Source organism: Scardinius erythrophthalmus, assembly GCF_964197995.2.
Source record: "Scardinius erythrophthalmus genome assembly, chromosome: 10".
NCBI lineage: Eukaryota > Metazoa > Chordata > Actinopteri > Cypriniformes > Leuciscidae > Scardinius > Scardinius erythrophthalmus.
Genome location: NC_138230.1, coordinates 4571452 through 4592368, shown reverse-complemented (window position 1 = coordinate 4592368; position 20917 = coordinate 4571452). Strand labels below are relative to the sequence as shown.

Below are 20917 nucleotides of genomic sequence, written 5' to 3'. Positions count from 1 at the left end.
GACAAGGTTTTCCTCTTGGACGCCCCCATTTTTTCTTAAACAGGGTTGTTTGGTGAGGCGGTCAACACGGTGGTTGAGAAATTCCGCTCCTCCAAATCCCAATCGGCCGCGTTCAGACAGTTCATGCCCAGGAGGGCTAGGGAACCTTCTGCTCCCTCCCCTGTTCGACCCAGAGAACGTCCCTCTCATAGACCGGAGTTCTTTAACCCTCTGGGGACCAAAAACGCGCCGGCGCGTTTTGCTCGTTTTTTTTTTTAGCAATGAAAAATAAACACAAAATGCTCTGTTAATTTTGATCTTTAATTTTCGTGTTTTACATCAATCGATCCTGTTCAGTTTCTATTTTTTTTTTCTGTATACTCACAATAAAAATAAAGTGTTTTGCTTTTTGACAAATAAAGAAACTTTAACATGATGCAATTTCTGCCTTCTCTCTGTCAGTAAACTCCCATTTGAAACGCGTTCGAAAATGATCTATAACTCCGCGAAAATTCAGTCAAACAGGCAAACAGACCCACGGGCATAAAGCTTGAGATCGCATCTTTTAAATGAAGTCATTTATATAAAAAACAAATATTATCAGCTTCTGTAATCTGTATAAAAAGAGAGCAATTCCAGTCGAGCTCATTACGAGCTCATTGACTTTAATTCGTTCACGCCTACGTGAACGAATTACGGAGCGCGCTATTCACAAGATAATGTGCTAAGCCATCTATGCAAAACAGGTAAACGCCCCCAAGCAAATGCATTAAACGCTTCAAGTTTCATCATTTCGTCACCTGCGCGTTGGGAAGATGACACGGTACACCGGTGCGGAAGCCCTTCAGTTCGTCCTGGATACTAGCGACGAAGAGTCCAGATTTTCATCAGAAGAGGAGCGCGACTACTCTGATGACGACCGTTTGTATTTTGAAGAGCGACTTGATCCAGCCGTGGATAGAATTTCGGATGAGTAAGTATTTATTCTTACTTGCATTAGTTGACAAGCTATTCAAAACATGAGCTTACATGTTATACTGGGTGGACTTGCCATCCAGAGTATTGACATTTGATATCTACCTATATTCAACACGATCTAATGAAAGTGCATATCTATACCATGAATTTAATATCTCGTACCATTTCAACGTCAAAAATGTTTTGTTTTGTTTTTTTGTGTACATATGCTACACCCCTTGGTTAGGAAATTTGTTTTTGTATGTGTAGCCTAAATGATATGTTTAGATCATTATGTATGAAAGATAGAATTTATAAATTATTTTAGAAAGTAGCCCTAGTAGGTGTTTAGATTATATTTTGACTATATAAATGCTGCCTCATTATCATTAACGATGCATGCTCGCAAATATCAGTTGTAAATGTGTGTAAATGTGCTGAAATGTGTAAATATACCCAGTTAATGAAGTGCACAAATGTGTTAGGCTAATGTTTGCGGTGTGCCTCTCCGGTAATGGCCCATTGACACGCATATAGGCTTATTGCACGTGTCTAAAATTATTTACATCAGTTATTCATTATAGACTAATGCTACTATAGTTATATTTATGTAATAATATTCTTCAACTTTTTTTAAAGGAATGTAGCTTCATCACTTCATCACAACTCGGAGTGCGCTTAGCAACACAGTCAGAAATCAGAAAGAGTAAGTACATATTTACCCACTATTTTACAGATGTTAGTTCAATTTTGTTTATACTTAGTGTTAATAATATGAGCCTGTATGACTTTATTATTTATTTTTGGAGATTGGTTGATGCCTTTACTTTTGTTTATTTTGGTCACATTTGATTTGCTTAGAGCTCGCATCAACGGGGCATAAGCATTTACTGTGAGATACCTGCCTTTACTTTCGTTTATTTATCGCTCACAATTGCTTTGTTTATAGCCGACTGATTATTTATTTTGGTCACATTTGATTTGCTTAGAGCCCGCATCAACGGGGCATAAGCATTTACTGTGAGATACCTGCCTTTACTTTTGTTTATTTATCGCTCACAATTGCTTTGTTTATAGCCGACTGATTATTTATTTTGGTCACATTTGATTTGCTTAGAGCCCGCATCAACGGGGCATAAGCATTTACTGTGAGATACCTGCCTTTACTTTTGTTTATTTATCGCTCACAATTGCTTTGTTTATAGCCGACTGATTATTTATTTTGGTCACATTTGATTTGCTTAGAGCTCGCATCAACGGGGCATAAGCATTTACTGTGAGATACCTGCCTTTACTTTTGTTTTTACAAAATTACAATAAAACAGATTGAAAAACAAAACATTTGAATCTCCTCATTCTTTGTTCAGGCTGCCTCACTTGATGGCCCATTAGCACTTGGGGGAGCGTCTATGTCACACCCCTGGTCTGAATCTCATTAATATTGATGACCCATTACCACTCCCACGCATAAACCTCTTCTGACAAAAAAACTGTTTTACAATGTTTAAATCAATGTAGTGTTTTATGTGAACAATTAGGCAGGATGATTTTCACATAATTTTGAAGCTAGAACTCAAAGGGACAACATCAATTAGTCAAAAGTCTTGTGGACACATATTTAATATGTGTTTTGTGTTCTTAAATCAGCAACTTTCATTTTTTTTTTCCAATAACCACACATAAACATTATTCTCTTAAAAATACAAACATCTACATACACGTTGCTTGCATATTATGGTAGCCCTGTTTGTGCTATATAGAGTGAATTTACACCTTTGCCATTAACATGTTTATAAATAACTGAAAAAAGCACAAATGTCAAGGCATGTCAGAACATCTCAAGGACCCCAAAAACAGCTTGGTCCCCAGAGGGTTAACAGGAGGAGCGAACCGGTGCATCCCCCACCTAACACGGTTTGGGGAGCCCGTGGTCGCCCGTTTCCCCGTCAACGGCCTCATAAGCGCCTCCAGATGAAGCGGTCCGACAAACCGACCGCTCCGGTGGCCCAGAGCCGTTCCTGACCCTCGGGTCGGAAAAAGGAGAGCTCCTCTGCTTCCTCAAGGTTGGGACAGACCGCGCAAGCGTTTCTGCCCACCTCCCAGCTCTCCTTTCCTTGCCCTGTCACCTTCGCCTCTCAGAGTGTCTCGAAGTGCAGGCCATTTTTCACCATCTCTACTCAGCCCGGCGCGGGAGGAAGGAGACGCTTTTTGCTTTCTCCCCTCACCCCCGACACTCTCTATAACTGCCGGTCGCATCCTCGGAGGCACTTTTCGTTTTCCTCCGGAGCAGGCGGACCTGGTCACCATGACCCCAGCATCGATACCTCCCATAACGTGCCAGGACGCCAAGGGCTCTCCTGCACAGTCAACTTCTCTACGCCACGTATGTCAACACGGCACCCTCACTCAGGTATGTCGTCTGCATTACAACATCCCTCTTCCTCTTTCACATTTCTTTCAAGAATGGGAGCGCTTACAAGGGGTATCGTCTTGGGTTCTTCGCACAGTTCGGTTCGGCTACACTCTTCAGTTTTGCCGCAATCCCCCCTGTTTCAACGGGGTCTTTCCTACTGTAGTAGACAGCGCCACTCAGGCTTCTGTACTTCAGCAGGAAATTTCATCCCTCCTTCTCAAAGGAGCAATAGAGGAGGTTCCTTCCGGGAAAACCGAACGGGGCTTTTACAGCCGTTATTTCCTGGTCCTGAAGAAGGGCGGCGGTTTGCGTCCCATACTGGACCTCCGCCGACTGAACTTCTCCCTTTACAAAGGGAAATTCAAGATTTTGACGCTGAAAGCTATCATATCTCAGATTCGGCCAGGGGATTGGTTCGTGACAGTAGACCTAAAGGATGCTTACTTTCACATCCAGGTTGTACGGCGACACAGGCAGTTCCTCAGGTTCGCCTTTGGAGAAAGAGCGTTCCAGTACAGGGTCCTTCCCTTCGGCCTCGCTCTGGCCCCGAGGACATTCACGAAGTGTATGGATGCAGCTCTGGCCCCATTGAGGCTCCAGGGCATCCGTATTCTAAATTACCTGGACGATTGGCTCATTTTAGCCCAGTCCAGGGAGCTAGTGACCCACCACAGAGACATCGTCTTGAGTCATATCCAGTCTCTCGGTTTGAGGTTGAACTCGGAGAAGAGTGTTCTTGCTCCGGCTCAAAGCACCATTTTCTTGGGGGTGAACATGGATTCCGTTCTCATGCAGGCCCGCTTGGCTCCTGCGCGGATTTCCAGTCTAATGACATGCTTGGCCCGTTTTTCGCTAGACCATCATGTGTCTGTGGGCACTTGCCGCAGGATGCTGGGCCTAATGGTCGCAGCCTCCTCCGTGCTACCACTGGGCCTGCTCCACATGAGACCCTTCATGTGGTGGATGAAGCTCTCAGGGGTTCGGCCCTCCGGGCCAGCCCTTCGCCTACTGAAGGTATCGCGCAGTTGCTTTCGAGCCCTGTCAGTTTGGCGGGACCCTCTTTTTCTTCGGAAAGGGGTCAGCATGGGTGCGGTATTTCGTCGCCAGATGATTACGACGGATGCCTCTCTCACCGGCTGGGGAGCAGTTTTCGAGGGCAGACCAGCGTGTGGGGTCTGGACTGGCGAGACTCTCTCTTGGCACATAAACTGCATGGAGTTAAGAGCCGTTTTTCTGGCTCTGCATCATTTTCTCCCTCTTCTGGAGGGACACCATGTAATTGTCAGAACAGACAACATGGCAGTGGTGTCTCATGTGAACCGGCAGGGGGGTTCTCGGTCGCGCACCCTAGACAGGCATGCGCGTCACCTTCTCCTGTGGTCTCAGAGCAGATTCCTATCTCTGAGAGCAGTTCATGTCCCTGGGGTTCTGAACCTCGCAGCAGATTTTCTGTCGAGGCAGAAACTCAGATCGGGAGAATGGATGTTGAACCGCCAGACGGTGGCCCTGATCTGGGAGGTTTTCGGAGAAGCGGAAGTGGACCTCTTTGCATCTCAAGAGTCGGCCCAATGCCCGCTTTGGTTCTCCCTGAGTCCCCCGGCTCCATTAGGGATAGATGCGTTCGCTCACCCTTGGCCAACGCAGAAACTCTATGCCTTCCCGCCCATCAAACTGATCCAGGCGGTCTTGGCCAGAGTGAGGGAGAGCGGAGTCCGCCTCCTCCTGGTAGCTCCGTTCTGGCCGTCTCAGCCATGGTTTTCGGAGCTAATTCCTCTGCTGGAATCTTCCCCCTGGAAGATCCCGGTCAGGGAAGACCTGCTGTCCCAGCTGCAGGGCAGGATATGGCATCCTCGCCCAGACATGTGGAAGCTGTATGTTTGGCCGATCAGAGGCCGTTAGCATTAAGTTCTGATCTCCCAACTGACGTTCAGGAGACCATTGCGAGTGCTAGAGCCCCTTCTACAAGGAGGCTATATTCCTCCAAATTGGAAGGTTTTTGAGACATGGTGCTTAGCACATGATAGGAGCCCAGTTAACTGCCCTGTTGGTTCAGTACTGGAATTCCTGCAGGAGAAGTTTGCTTCTGGAGCAGCTGCTACCACTCTCAGAGTTTATGTCGCAGCTATTGCAGCACATAGGGAATCAGACGAGATTCCCCTGGGGAAACTAAGATTAGTTTCGGCCTTCATGCGTGGGGTTAAGCGCCTGAAACCGGCTCGCTCCCCTAGAGTTCCCTCATGGGACCTTTCTATTGTCCTAGAGGGTTTGACGAAGGCCCCCTTTGAGCCCTTGGAGTCAGCTCCGGAGCGGATTCTAACTCTCAAGGTTTCTCTTTTGTTGGCTTTGTCCTCATTAAAGCGGGTAGGAGACTTACAAGCTCTTTCTGTTAGCGAGTCTTGCTTGGACTTTGCTCCTGGCTTGGTCAAGGTTTCCTTGAGGCCGAGACCAGGGTATGTCCCCAAAGTTCTTTCCACAACTTTCCGCTCGCAGGTGGTTAACCTTAACGCTTTCCACCCTCCTCCATTTTCTTCTGAGGAAGATAAGAAGCTTAACTTGCTCTGCCCAGTTCGTTCTCTTAAGATATATTTAGACCGCTCAGGCGGTTGGAGGAAATCTAACCAGCTTCTGGTTTGCTTCGGTGCTGGCCGCCGTGGGCTTGCTGCATCAAAGCAGAGGATTTCTCACTGGGTCACAGAAGCTATCTCGTTGGCTTACGAGGTGCGTGGCTTGCCTTCACCTCTTAGCATTAGAGCACATTCCACCAGAAGTGTGGCATCTTCTCAAGCTCTTTTTAGAGGAGCACTTTTGGAGGACATTTGTGTTGCGGCAGGCTGGTCTTCTCCGCACACTTTTGTAAGGTTCTATAATTTGGATCTTGACATGACCCCGGGTTCCCAGGTTCTTTCTGTTTGAACTCATCTTGGTCGTTGTCTCATTTGTGTACCAGTCATGGAAAGCGCTCTAGCTTGGCGAGTTTGGTAGTCCGTTCCCACTGCGCTATCCGCAGCGTTGAGTGAACCTATGAAAGAGAATGTCTCTGGTTACTTGCGTAACCTATGTTCTCTGAATAGGGAACGAGACGCTGCGTTAGCTGGCAAGCTCCTCGCGCTGCTGACAGTTTTCTTTTCGGCAGAGAAATCTGAGGAGCAGATGGCGCGCGCAAATATGTGATGATGCGACGTAAGCGCGTCGGGGCGGAGCCAGATTGCGCGGGCGCCATCAGCCAATGAATTGGCGTGATTCTATAGGGCTTCAGACAATCGGCACATTCAGAGAATATCCCACTGCGCTATCCGCAGCGTCTCGTTCCCTATTCAGAGAACATAGGTTACGCAAGTAACCAGAGACGTTTTAATTCGTACTAATGTTTTTATTTTATTAGCTTTGGTTAATTTGCATAGCTTATTTGTTTATTTGCTCTTTTGAGTTGGCTAGTCAGATTGTGCCACCCTCACCACATATTTTGTGGTTTTCTGTGCATAATCATTATGAAATCAGTCAGGAAACCATTACTGTGCTTTGCACAACATTGATGTGAAACCATTTCTCTTCTCTAAATTGTCATGGCAGATCCGACATGACTGAATATATACAGTTGTGTTTGAACAGGTTTAGCTTTGGTAATGATCAGGTTTTCCTGCCAGAAAATGCACACAAAAACAAATAATTATTATTTTGCTGTTTATTTGATCAGATCTCTCAGTAATACATTTATCATTTAAGACATGTTGACATTTTTATTTAATCATGAATTGCCAGAAAATAGTTTGCATTTATATTTTCTCTTGAAAACAGAGTTAAAGCTCATAGATAAATATATAGGGTCCTATCTCTCACCCAGCGCAATTGGGTTTGTACACCGACGCATGTATCATTCCTATTTTGCACCCGCGCACAGCGAACTTTTCCCTCCACAGACGCACGTCGGTAATCTAAGAAATACACTTGCGCTCCCGGGGGCGGTTGAAGGAGGAGGAGGAGAAGAAGGAGGAGCGCAAAGAGGAGGCGTGCTCTGGCGCAAACATTCCCTGGTGCTATTTTGCAGGTTTAGAAAACAATTCCGCCACTGACCGAAAAAACCTAGTTTAAAGTCAGTGGCGCGTTGCGCATGTTATTCATATGCTATTTTAAGGGCGCATGCTTGGCCATAATCAATGTAGCGTGTGCACAACACGCATACACTTTGATTCTCTAATCTACACAGAAGTAGCTGTTTCCATTTTTGCAAATCATACATTATTACGATAGATAGATACTGTAGATAGATAGATAGATAGATAGACAATTTATTATAAAAGCATACATCTAGCTTACACATTTACCCAAATTATCATACGCCTGTTTAACCGAAGCTAATTTGGGTGTGTTTCTCCATCCCCAGTGTCACTTCTCTGTGTTTTACGGCCCTGACGAGAACGTAGGTCTCCTCGGCTGTGAACTGCTCCTGGCAAATCCGTTATAATAGCAATCCGCCATGGAACAAGCGCGCCTGCTCTTAAAGGGAATGTGAGATGTCGCTCTGATTTTACATTGATATTTCTGATATTTCACGTTATGCCCAAACCACACCTATGAGTAATGAAGCGTCTTCAGACCAACACATTTTAGATTTGCGTCGGGCGCAAGAGTCATTTATCCCGCCGGTATAATAGCAACAGCGCCCAAGACCCACTCACAAAGTTACTTGCGTTTTGCACTTGATACTTGTGTTTCAGATCGTTAAAATAGGGCCCATAATGTCTAAAGATAAACAACATAATGATATTCAAGTATATGTTTGCTGTTCTTTTTGAGCTCACTCTTTACATGTAAAAACTGCAGTTATGTAAATCATACAACTTGAACTCTAAACTTTGAATATTGTTGATATATGCTGAACTAATAAACATTGCATTAAAGAAGTGATTTGATATTTAACTGAATATTATTGTCAAGCACAAATAACCACACAAACCTGAATAATCACCACACCAGTAATGACTGGTTTGCTGTTTATAACACTACGTTTACCACATCATCTCAGTTTCTCTGAAGTGGAAGTGAAATCAGGCCAACAGGAAAAAACATCTGAGGCACAATTTGCTGTTTTAATATGTGACAACTATAGCAGTGCTGGTATAACTGGCAATGCGAAGCTCAGGGACAGGCTTATATTGAGTTAGATTGTAAAATAAAGCAGAAATAGATGTCATTCAGCTGATCTTTGGTCCATCAGAGCTCCATGTTTCGCTGCTCTCCATCCTTTCTGCCAACCACGACGGTAAATGATTCCTCCTGCGATGACTGTAGTCAGAAAAAACACAAACACAGCCAGTCCAACACCACCGAACATCAACACATGCTCCGTCACCGTCACTCCATCTACAGAGACAGAAGAGTTACTCACATTCATACAAACAGGCAGTATTAACTCATAACTTAGATTTAGTGCTGGATCTCCAGTCACTATGAAAAATGAACATCCAAGATAACGATCAACATGTTACCTGTGATGTCTTTTGGCTCTTCTGTTACAAAAAGACCTGTAAAAATGATCAAACACACACAAAAAAACTGTTTTAGTTGTTAGTTGTATGGGAAAATGGATTAAGAAGAGCTTTTCTCCCACTATTCTGTCCAGGGCTTCATTTGAGCCGGAACACGCCGGAACATGTTTGATTTGTTTATTAAACTGTGACTACAAGATATTAGCTTTGTTACTGGCCAAAAGACTTAAACCGGTTCTGAGTATAATAATAGACGAGACTCAGTCAGGTTTCATCCCAAAGAGGCATATTGCTAACAATATACGCCTTGTTTTAGATTTGTTGGACTATGATGAACTGATTAGAGACGAAATTTTTATTCTTTTTTTAGATTTTTATAAAGCCTTTGATTCCCTTGAACATGAATTTATTTTGCAATCCCTGTATAAATTCGGTTTTGGTGATTTCTTTTGCAAAATTGTCCGTACGTTATACAAAAATGGAAACTGCTCAATTAATCTGAAATCTGGCACTTCTCCAAGGTTTAATGTATTTAGAGGGGTTCGCCAAGGTTGCCCGGTTTCGCCTTATTTGTTCTTGATGGCCGCTCAACTCCTTACTACTTCCCTGTTGAATAGTCAATTACAAGGGATTAATATAGCAGATAAACACATTATTATAACTCAATTAGCTGATGATACCACACTCTTTTTAAAAAAACGACTTGCAGATCCCTATCGCTCTTGATCTTATCAAAGTGTTCTCAAAAGCCTCTGGCCTTTCTTTGAATTTAGATAAATGTGAACTTCTTCCTTTAAAGTCTTGTTCTGCTCCATTCCTGCACAATATTCCTGTTTAAGTCTCAAGTGAATTATTTGGGTGTTACAATTTGTAAAGATGTCAATACAAGGGGAAAATTAAACTTTGATCCAGTAATTACTAAAGCTAAGAAAAAAATGAATTCCTGGCTCCAAAGAGACTTGTCTTTACGAGGAAGGGCTCTCCTCGCCAAAGCGGAGGGTATTTCTAGATTGACCTATACCCTGCTCTTTCTCTGCACGTGGATAAGATATTTTCGGTAAAAGTTGATAGAATGCTTTTTGATTTTTTATGGAAACACAAAAGACATTACATCAAGAAATCTGTTGTCATAAATAGCTTTGAACATGGTGGTTTTAATTTTCTTGATTTTGCTTCTTTAAACAATACGTTTAAGATCAATTGGTTGAGGCAGTTTTTGAACGATTCTGATTCATTATGGAATGCTATTCCCAATTGTATTTTTTCTAAAGTTGGTGGTCTCCCCTTTCTGTTAGTATATCTCTAAATTGCCCATCAAATTATCAAATTTCCATAAGCAGGTGCTGTTGGCCTGGCATTTGATTTACAAACATAATTTTAGCCCCCACAGGTATTTTATTTGGAATAACCATGATATCCGATACAAAAATAAGACACTCTTCTTTTCAGATTGGTTTAATAATAATATTCTTTTGGTTTCTCAACTTGTAAATTCAAACGGTCATTTGTTTTCTTATTCTGAATTCTTAACCAAATATTGTATTCCTGTCACCCCACGAGACTTTGCCATAGGGATGGATGCCATCCCCAGTGGTGCTATTGCACTTTTGAAAAACTCAGGTGATTCTTTACTCTCTTCTACCTCTTGGATACATCCTTGTGAGACGGCAATAGGGAAGATCTGTTTTTTATCTAGTCCCTCTCTTAGGAATAGAAAGATTAGACAACTTTTTCAGAATGATATTATTACTGTCCCCTCTATAATATCATATTGGAGTAATTGTTTTAATGATATTCCTTGGAAGAAAGTGTGGTCTCTATCCAACAAATATTTAATCACTAATAAGGTTAAAGAGGTACAGTATCATTCAAGTTGTTACATCGATTTTACCCAGTCAATCTTTTTATCAAAAAAAAATTTCCTGAGTTGGATCCCCTGCTCCTTCTGTGGAGTGGAAGACGAGTCTGTAACTCACTTTTTTTGGGAGTGTGTTCATGTAGCTACTTTTTGGAAGAATTTTTGTCTATTTGTACGTGCTTCTTTATTAGTACATTTTTCTTTGGGGTTTAAGGATGTCTTGTTTGGTTTTTATAACTCTGACAAAAATCTAAAAGACAAGTATTTTCTTGTAAATCTATTTATTTTTCTAGCCAAATTTTTTGTACACAAGTGTAAATTTTTGTCTATCAAACCTCTTTTTATTATTTTTTGCAATGACGTGAAATGTTATTTGGGTACTATCTCTTCTTCCAACAATGCTAAAGCTTTAAAGTCAGTTACATTGTGCACAAAGTATAATATTTATGCTTTTTTATAATGATAACAAAAAGGGACTCGAGGCATTTCTATCTCTATTGAATTTTTACTAATTTATGTTACCCCTGGATTAATTTTTATTTATTTATTTATTTTTTATTTATTAATATATTTATTTTTTCATGTTTTTTTTTTTTTTTTTTTTTTTACTTTATTTTTGTTGAACTTGCTATTTGTCTACTGTTTATAATTCTATTGTTATTGTAGATTAAACTGTATTTGCTGTTATGTTCAATAAAGAAAGAAAAAAAAAAAACGGGCTGATGACTTCCTTGTTCTATGAAGTCCCTCCTTCAGAAATACGTAAGGAGTTCTGATTGTGCCAGCGGTTCCTGTGTTGTGATTGGACAGCAGCTTAGCGCACGTTGCCCAGAAAGGTCACGCCTCTTACCATAACGTGGAGATGCATGCGCTCAGTGTTATTGTAAACATGTCTTTAATATTACCCTATCAATTTGAGCCGGAATCAGACCCGGAGAACATAGATGAAGAGGATCGATTATGACCTGTTCAAGCACGACTTTTGCAGGATGTTTCACAATGGTAAGCTGTTTATTTAGTAGCTGTCATACTTTTACGATTGGCTGTTACCTTGAATTGGTTAAATTGTAATGTTAAATGTTACAAACTGTTATAAAAGCTTGTGGTACAGTATATGGTTTTGTCCGTCTGTCGTATTAACGATGGTGTTGTTGAATTTTTAAAATAAGTGCATTGTTTATTCCTACCTTAGTTACACGTGAGCACGAGTTTTGATTAGTAATATATGTTTTATAGGTGTACATGTGGTAACTGTGACAAAATGCCAATGGAGGTTGAAAACATCTGCTGCAAAGAAATATAAAAAGTACTGTAACACCTCCTAATTAAATAATTTTTTGTTGTGTATAGTTCTTTTGAAATTGTTTTCATCCAAACAACTTTATATAAATACACTTTATTTTCACTATGAATATAGCCTTAAAAGCTGCCATGTTGTGTAAAAGAAATCGTTGCCATGCATTACAATAATTTATTTATTAAAAGTTGAGTGTTACAGCGTCTCGACGACATGGCGACAAACACACTCTACAAACGCAACTCTTCCTCTTCTCCGTGGGAGCGCAACAAGACCACGCCCCCTTTTTTTGTGTATTCCTGTGGGCGGAGGTTAGTCAAAAAACTGTTCTAGTGACGTCATTAAAGCAGGAAGTAGAGGGATGTAGTCCAAACCGGCCATTCACTGTAGGCTTTGAAAGGGGACTTCTGTTAAATAAAATATCTCGCTTGGCATTGAACTTTGAGCTTTATAATTTTACAGGTATTATTTATGCTCTAACAGCAACATTACACACTAACTAAAGTTTGAAAAATGGGATCACGAAGAACAGGACCTTTAAGGAAAAAGGTTTTTGAGCATGGGAGTACTAAAGCATGTGTAATGGCATCAAATATTTGTGACAAAGCAAATTAAAATATATTGGTAAACGCAGTAATCAATATCCAAAGCGACCAGGTGCAAACGACTTACACCGCTTTCAAGGCCAAGCGTCACAGGCCAGCTCACGGCTTTGAAATAGACTGTCAGGAAATGACTGGTCCTGATATGGGGAGGATTCTCCATGTTCTCATATACAACAGCATCTTGCATTTATCGTGTATTTACGAAAGCAGTTGCCAGAGATGGAATCACCCGAGAAGATATTCTTTGATTGTGTGGAGTTAGATGATTTTGGCGCAGAAGGCATTGGGCCCTATCTTGCACCCAGCGCAACTGACTTTGTACACAGATGCATGTATCTTTCTATTTGCATCTGACGCACAGCGGACTTTTCCCTCCACAGACGCACGTCGGTAAATTAGGGAATGAACTTGCGCTCCCGGGGGCGGTTCAGCGAAAAGAGGAGGCGTGTTCACATGAAAATGTGAAAAAATTAGGCATAAATCTAGCTTACACATTTACCCAAATTATTATACGCCTGTTTAAGCGAAGCTAATCTGGGTGTGTTTCTCCATCCCCAGTGTCACTTCTCTGTGTTTTACGGCCCTGACGAGAACGTCGGTCTCCTCGGCTGTGAACCGCTCCTGGCAAATCCGCCGTTATAACAGCAATCCGCCATGGAACAAGCGCACCTGCTCTTAAAGGGAATGTGAGATGTTGCTCTGATTGGTTTATTTCACGTTACGCCCAAACCACACCTATGAGTAATGAAGCGTCTTCAGACCAACCTATTTTAGATTTGCGTCGAGCGCAAGAGTCATTTATCCCGCCGGTATAATAGCAACAGCGCCCGAGATCCGCCCACAAAGTTACTTGCATTTTGCGCTTGATTGTGTATCAGATCCTTAAAATAGGGCTCTGTGTCTGCAAACTGTTGGATGCCTTAGATCATGCCAACTTAGACGAGGCCTTCCTCTCAAAAACAGTGATGTTTGTGTCAGATGTCAAGAGTGGGGTGGCAACTCGACTTAAAACCCGCTTCCCAAACATCAAAAAACAAATTACACTGCCTACGTACGTAGCTTCTCTGACTAAAAAGACACAGCATTGATTAGGTTTTTTTAGTCAGAGGCAGTGTATTACGTAGGCAGTGTCATTTTTTTTTATCCGGTACCTCCAACCCCACTTTTGAATCGCCGGATCAATATAAATGGTGCATAATGACATATCAGGGCCTTTAGCATTTTTCAATCAAGAAAAAAAAACAATAATTCAGTCTGTCCAAACTTTTGATTAGCAGTGTGTTTGTGATTTAAAAACTTTCTCTGATATCCAACTTATACTGTATATATACATACTGACAAAATGTAACCTAAAATGGTAAGATCTTAATTAACCATATGATGTGAAAACTGAAATCTGTTACCCTCAATCTCCAGTCTGATGGGTTTGTCGAAGTGCATCTCTGGAGTGTCAGACTTTAGTCCACAGAAATAAAGTCCTGAATCTGATTCTGTTACTCCAGAAATAGTTAAAGAGACTCTGGTGATCGATCTGTCTGCTGTTATTTCCAGACGAGTTCGGTTCTGATTGTAGTTGATCAGGAGATTTCTCCAGGTTTTGTCCTTCTCAGCAGAAATCAGCAGAACGAGCTCTTCAGATCTGAGATGATACCAGGCGACTTCATCTCTGTTTCTCATGTTGCAGTTCAGAGTGATGTCTTCTCCCATCTGAACTCTCACATCAGAAGATCCTCCAACTGACAAATCTGGAGAGACATTGATAAACACAGATCCTTTTAGACTGTAAATAGCTATTGTATTTGAGATTGATATGTTAATTTCATGAATGTTTGAAATAGAATATATTTACCACTGGATGTGATTTGCATAATCCAACAAGAAAATACACAAAAGAAAAAGACTTTCTCCATTGTGCCTGTCGTTCATAAAGGTGTTGATCAAACTAAGTTCAGCTCAATGCAGAGTCAAAAGTTTTGAATGAGTCTTTTGTTCTGGTGTCCAAACGTGTAAAACACAGCTAAATCAAAACTGGAAGTATATTCCACACAGACGAGTGATTTAGAAGTATGGAAATATGTCACTTCCCACTAAAGGTGGAGTCTAACTCGTTATTATTGTCCTCTACTGGTCATTCTTTCAGAGCAGATTGAGCTGTTGGAAGATTTACATTATATTGCATGGTGTTCAGTGACTGTAAAGATTTTATGATTGTTTCATTTAATCTATTGCATATGAAATACTTCTAATTTGAAGGAATGCCTGTTACCCTGACAGGTCCATGATTATGTGATATGACATACGGTGAAATCTTGGGCACGTTCAAGTTCAAAACGGTGCGCAACGTTTTGCTACGGTTTCCGGGTTGAACGTCATGTTTCCTGGAAACGGCGTGCACCGGGGTTTGAGATACGTTTTCTCTTGTTTGGTGGAGCTGCAGTCCAATCAGCAGCAACATGTATATAAAGCACGCGGTATTAAAGTGAACTCGCACAATGGGTTCAAGGAAAATAATTTACAAATGTGTTGGATGCAGCTCGGTATACGCAACAACAGACATGTTTGTCGTAAGTTTTATTGTAAAAATATAGGATATGTGGTTGTTTATATTTTTAGCTTCATTGCAAGTGTATGACATTTGGTATAGAAATAAACAATGGTAATTAAGTGCTTTTCCTAAAAATGAGAAAGAAAATACAGGGTATTAAAACAGTATGAACTACAAATAAAGTCCGTATGTGAGGCTAAATAGATGTGTTTTAGTCTGAATTAGGTAAGTGTGCTTCCATTTCAGTTTCAGCAATCCCTTCACTCGATTGGGATGTTCTCTTTTGTTCTGGGCGGCAAGTGCAGTAACTGTAACATCGGGCATATTTTGTAGTATTAAACACATATTTATACCGACTTCATCAGGCTCAGAAAATTCTTCATAAAGAACACAAAGAATGGCCTTCTCAGCTGCCATAGTTGCAACTCTTGCGGCATCAGAACAGTGTGTTCAACGCATCACCGTTTCTGTTTAAAAAACGTTGTGCAACGTTTTGTCGGGTCTGAACGCAGCCCAGATCTCAGATCAGCTGTTAGAATGAGTCTCATGACTGCTCAATCCACAACCCAGCAGAAAAGTCATTCCTTCATTCGTCTTGTTCAGAGTTTAAAACATGTCGACGTTTGAACTGTATCATTACACCAGAGACTCTTTAAACCACAAGTGTGTCCACTTCCCAGAGCAAATGAAAGCACTGAATGACAGTCTCTATATCAGTTCAGTTGTTCATCTCCACTTAGATTTACTGAATCAAACCACTCTGTGCAAACATGTTGTTATGTGGAAGTGTTAGCTGTGTTGTGTTGCCCTTGACTTTTGACTTTTGATTGGCAGACTTGAAACTTGAAACTTGAAACTTGACTTTTGATTGGCAGACGTTGGTCTTTGTGTCCTTCATGTTGCTTTATAGAGCCAGAGTTGTAAAAAATTAATCATGAGTCTTATCATTTTCATTTAAATTTAAAATATTGTGTATATTTTATTTATATTTATAAAATTGTGGTTCAGTGTTGTATAAAAAAATATGAAAAGATACATTTTCCTAATTTGGTTTTTAAGGAAACATACACTGTTCTGTGGCTTGAATTGAGGAACTGATAAACCTGATAAAATTAAGGAAGAAGGGCTACCTATTTATTTTAAGAGAATTCGCTTAATTTTGCAGTTTTATTTAGTGATGGCATTGTTTGTTCCCAGCATGCTTTGCACATGGCTGGAAATGGAGAGTAAATCCATTGTCTTAATCCATGAAATGAAGTGTTATTTCATGTGTTTTTGAGTACAGGGAAACATCTGTTACTGTTTAATGTTCAGTTATGTTTGACATTTGAAAGAATTTCTATTATGTAAAAGTTTTGATCGTTACCATTGTGCAGAAGAGTAGGGCTTATGGTTGTGAATAACTGCGTATTACAATAAAATGGAACACCTTGCTTTGTTCATTGATAATTTTGCTAATAATGTAGTAACAAAATAGTTGTGATGCTAGCAGCATATAGTGTATTAAATGTACAATATAGTCAAATATAAACATTTCATTTCCATTCACTAAACCGCATAGTTAAAGTTAAAATAAAAAAGCTTATTTCACTAAAAATATTAAATTCATTGTCATAGACTAAATAACGATTTATGCAGGTAGATTCCATTAAAGAAATCAAGCTTTAAATTTTTTTTTTATTAAATATCATGTACAATATTGTTACCATAATTTTTATTTAAGTAAATAGCACATAACATTTTTTAGTGTAAAAAAAAAATAAAAAAAATAATTGATGTATAATGCAGTGCAAATGTTCATGTGTGTTGTAAAATAAATATATTTGGCAGATATATTGACAGATCCTCTGAAATCAAATTACAAGTGTTATTTGTATAGTTTATTTCATTGGAACCCTTCGGTGTAAATGATGTTTTATGCTTTCAGACATTGGTGTATCTTGATAAGAGCCAGAAACAGCCGAAGCTCAAACACTGAATCCCATATAGACGACAGCCGGAAGAGCTGAGAAACAAACTCTCTCTGTAAAGCTCTCAGTGACTCCTGTTTTACTCGATAGGTCGTTCAGTGTCAGTTTTGTCATCATGTGTTCTCCAGTTTTCCCTGATTCTGTAGATGAGATTGAAACTTTAGTCACAGTTTAGGCTACCATCAGTTTGCTGTTTAAATCATGATGTCAGGGTGTTTAAAATCTGCTGCATCTGTGAGTGTGTTCAGTCAGTCTCAGAATGATGCAGTTGTTAAGTGTGTCCCGGCATTATAAAGGATTAAATCTGCCCTGGGGTAAATATCACAATACATATGCAGATAGCCTATAGGTAGGCCTATGTAAAAGCTGATACAACACTGATGAGAATATTTCCTCCGAATAAGCTTTTTACAACACGAAACAATCTTTTACATGATGAAAAATCTCCAATAAGAAACATCAAACTCTAATATGAATCTTTGCTTTAATAAATTATTTCAGTGTAATAGTGACAATGATCCGTCAACGTCAAACATAAACAACACGCTTTAGATATTCAGTAATTAAAGATCATCTGCATAATCATAATCACATTAAAATGGGTGATTCAGTTCAATGGACTATAAACACGTCGACTCATTTCCTCAGCATCTCTAACAGGTTTAGTTTCCCACACGCAGAAACACAGCTATTGGTATAATAACACAAAAACACACAGGCATTTATATTTAAAACATGAAAACTTGCTGAAGTTCTGAATCAGTCTTATTTAGGCTTTAGTGATGGGCGATTTCAAAACACTGCATCATCACGACCATTACAATAGAAATAAGCTGACCAATTTAACTTCATCTAATGGTAACTTATATAGCTAATCATGCCGTGGTTTCCCACGTACACTTACTTAGTAATAATAATGATATCCAGTAATCAGAGGTTGAGGCTCACTCTATTTAGATTGGTCTAACACTTTGTTGCTTTAAACGGAAAACCCATTATTAGTACAAATAACAATAACAAATGATAGTAGTCATAATAAACATAGTAACAGTAATCTCCACAATAAATATTAAATTACAATGATTAATACAGGCCAAGAACCAGTCGTTATCTTTTCTTTTCTTTTTTTTCAATACCTTTTGGTGGCCTTCTATTCTTCTCAGTGAGCAAGAATGAGAGTCCCTCCTTATTGTTATTGTAAATGTTTTCATGCAGTCATGGTGTTGTTTTCCTTGTGTTTTCCTCTCAGGGTTGTGTTTGCAGTGGGAAATCAGGATGCGACTGTCAAGGAATTAAAGGACAAAAGGTAACAGAACCTGTAAACATACATACAATCATATCCACACAACAGATGACAATGTAATATTATGTCACAAAACATATTGCTTTAAGTGACTGCCATTATTTTTATAGTGTGTTCAAAACATCAGCAGAGCTAATGAGAAATTATCTGGAGTTCATCAAGTTTTACATCCAAGGATGTTCATATTTATACTGAATGTAAATGCTGCCCCCTTCTGGTTTCTTATTTACTCTCCTTATTGGTGCTGAAGCTTCCGTATTTGCCACTTAAAGGGAGAGTTCACCCAAAAATGAAAATTCTGTCATTACTTTATCACCCTTAAGTTGTTCCAAACCTGAATGAGTTTCTTTCTTCTGTTGAACACAAAATAAAATATGTATATATGTAAATGATGTATTATGTAAATATATGTAAATTATAATACATTTTAACACACAAGGCCTACATCATAAAACTCAGAAGATTTTGTATTTTAATATATTATATTATAATACAAATAAAAAGGTGTCATACTTCAGTCGAGTCCCAAAATACACGTAGGCATATAGGCTAAATCAGCATCTTCACAGCAAGGTAAATGTTTGGACTAACAAGTAGGACTGTGTGCGGCACAGCTTGCCCTTTATATTGTACAACGGGCCAATTAAATTAGGCAGAATAACTTTTTATATGTTTGGTTGACTGTGTTTCATTTTGATAATGAGCAGTCTGCGATATGAAGCAACGCCAGAACTGATACTATGTTGTGTGAGAGCGCGATGCGCGAGCGCCATCTCTTGGATTTGTTCCACTGCTGTTATTTATAGTCATACAGATAATATGACACAATTCGAAACAGTAAAATGTATATTTTTATTTGTGTACATTCAAAATTACTATAAAAATATCATGTCATTGAAAAATAAATAAAACAACATGATGAGCTGCTTTAGCGCGTCTCGGTCTCTTTAGATCTCTTTAGATCTTTCTGGCGCTCACCAAAAATTAACCAAAATACAGAGAATAGCCTTCTTGGCGCGCCTACTTTTGAAAGTTAACATTTAGATTATTTAACGTTATAACGTTGCATTATATATGCCTGAGTCACTACCGAGCCATTCGTTAGTCTAGATGTTTGATGAGAAAATGAAATGTAGCCTATAGTTGCAATACACGCGGTAAGCTCCGTGCAGCTGCTGCAGCGGACTATTATTACTAGAATATTAGAAATCTAATACTCAAGCTGTTTTCTCATTTTTCTACTCTTAATATTAAATAAAAAAACGACTGAACGAAAGATACACGGATTCTCTTGAACCACCACCGCGTTTGCGGCAGAAAACCACTGCAGTGCAAATGCTCTGTTCGACTTATCTGAGATCCTTTACTCTTCCCTGTGGATGACCTGTGACCTACTTTCTGTAAGATCTGAATTTTTGAACTTGAATTTTAGAAAACTGAATTTGAAGTTATCTTCATCTTGAAAACTTGAATCTGTATTTTTTTTAACTGAATATTTGCAGTATACGAATTCAGAACAAAAAAACTAGCTGTTTGAAAATACATGTCTATAAAATTCAGCCATAAAAACATTTCAATTTGTTACATTTCAAATGTTCAATATTAATAAAAAAAAAAAAAAATCAAATTCAGAACTATTTAAACTACCACCTAAAATTCAATTTTGTTAGATTACACTTGCAAATAATTCAAATTTACACAATTCAAATTCAAATCGGTTTGTCATATTATGAGCTCCATAATGTTATAAATGGAGCCTTATTGTAAAGTGTAACCTAATCAATCCTGTTGATGTAAGAAAAGAAAGAAAAGGACTAACACTCATGAATATATAAAACAGTTATTTTATTAATATCTGCGAAGAGAAAATAAGAAAATGCATAAATTAAAACTATAAAACTAATTTAGAAAAGTTATTCAATTTAATAAGATGAAGATTGGTCCAATTAGACGAGTGGGGGAGGAGCCAGGACACAGATGATGCAACACTCCTCGAGATAGAGAAGCTGTGCGATCCTAAAAAGAGGAGAAGAAATAATAGAATTAGACCGAACAAACTAACAATTGTATAAGAGAAACAACACAGAGACTTTTAAATAAAAGTGTGGATTGAATTTCATCAGTCAACGATTACGGGTGAATGTGTGATTACACGAATACTACAGAGAAAACACAGACCTAAAGTTGGGAGTTTTGCCTTTCTGAAAACTTCATAATTGAAAAATTGAGTTTTCTTGGTAAGTGAAATTATTAAATTCTCTTACTGAGGTTTTTGTTGTTGTTGTTGTATAAATGTTTGATAAATGGTGTTCAAATGAAGTCAAAATGACCATGAAGTCAAAAATGTTGAATGTTGTTTATATGCAGACTAACTGCTGTAATGATGTATATTTTTGAAAGAATGTCTAATTGTATTTTTGGGCTGTCTTTTGCAAGGTTGGGTCTTTTCTTTCTTTTCCCTTTCCCCCTTTTTTTTTTTTTTTTTTTTTTTTTTTTTCTTCTTC

At 39.3% G+C, this 20917-nt stretch overlaps 2 protein-coding genes across 3 annotated transcripts in view; both read right to left on the bottom strand.

Annotated features, from left to right (window-relative positions):
- LOC308697126 (uncharacterized protein) overlaps positions 1-20917 on the bottom strand; it is an 874503-nt gene that overhangs the window by 395341 nt on the left and 458245 nt on the right. The gene's annotated exons all lie outside the window — the stretch shown is intronic.
- Positions 7018-14627, bottom strand: LOC308697183 (uncharacterized protein). Of its 2 annotated transcripts, XR_014030896.1 has the most exons (5): positions 14445-14627; positions 13999-14340; positions 8836-8871; positions 8105-8710; positions 7018-7175 (listed from the first exon to the last, which is right to left on the bottom strand). XR_014030896.1 is itself a non-coding variant. In XM_081376328.1 (4 exons), exons 1-4 carry the CDS (start codon positions 14503-14505, stop codon positions 8538-8540), a joined length of 612 nt encoding a protein of 203 aa, XP_081232454.1. In that variant the 5' UTR covers positions 14506-14625; the 3' UTR covers positions 7027-8537. The 2 variants fall into 2 exon arrangements, 1 of the variants encoding a protein (XP_081232454.1); XM_081376328.1 differs by having other exon boundaries at positions 7027-8710; positions 14445-14625.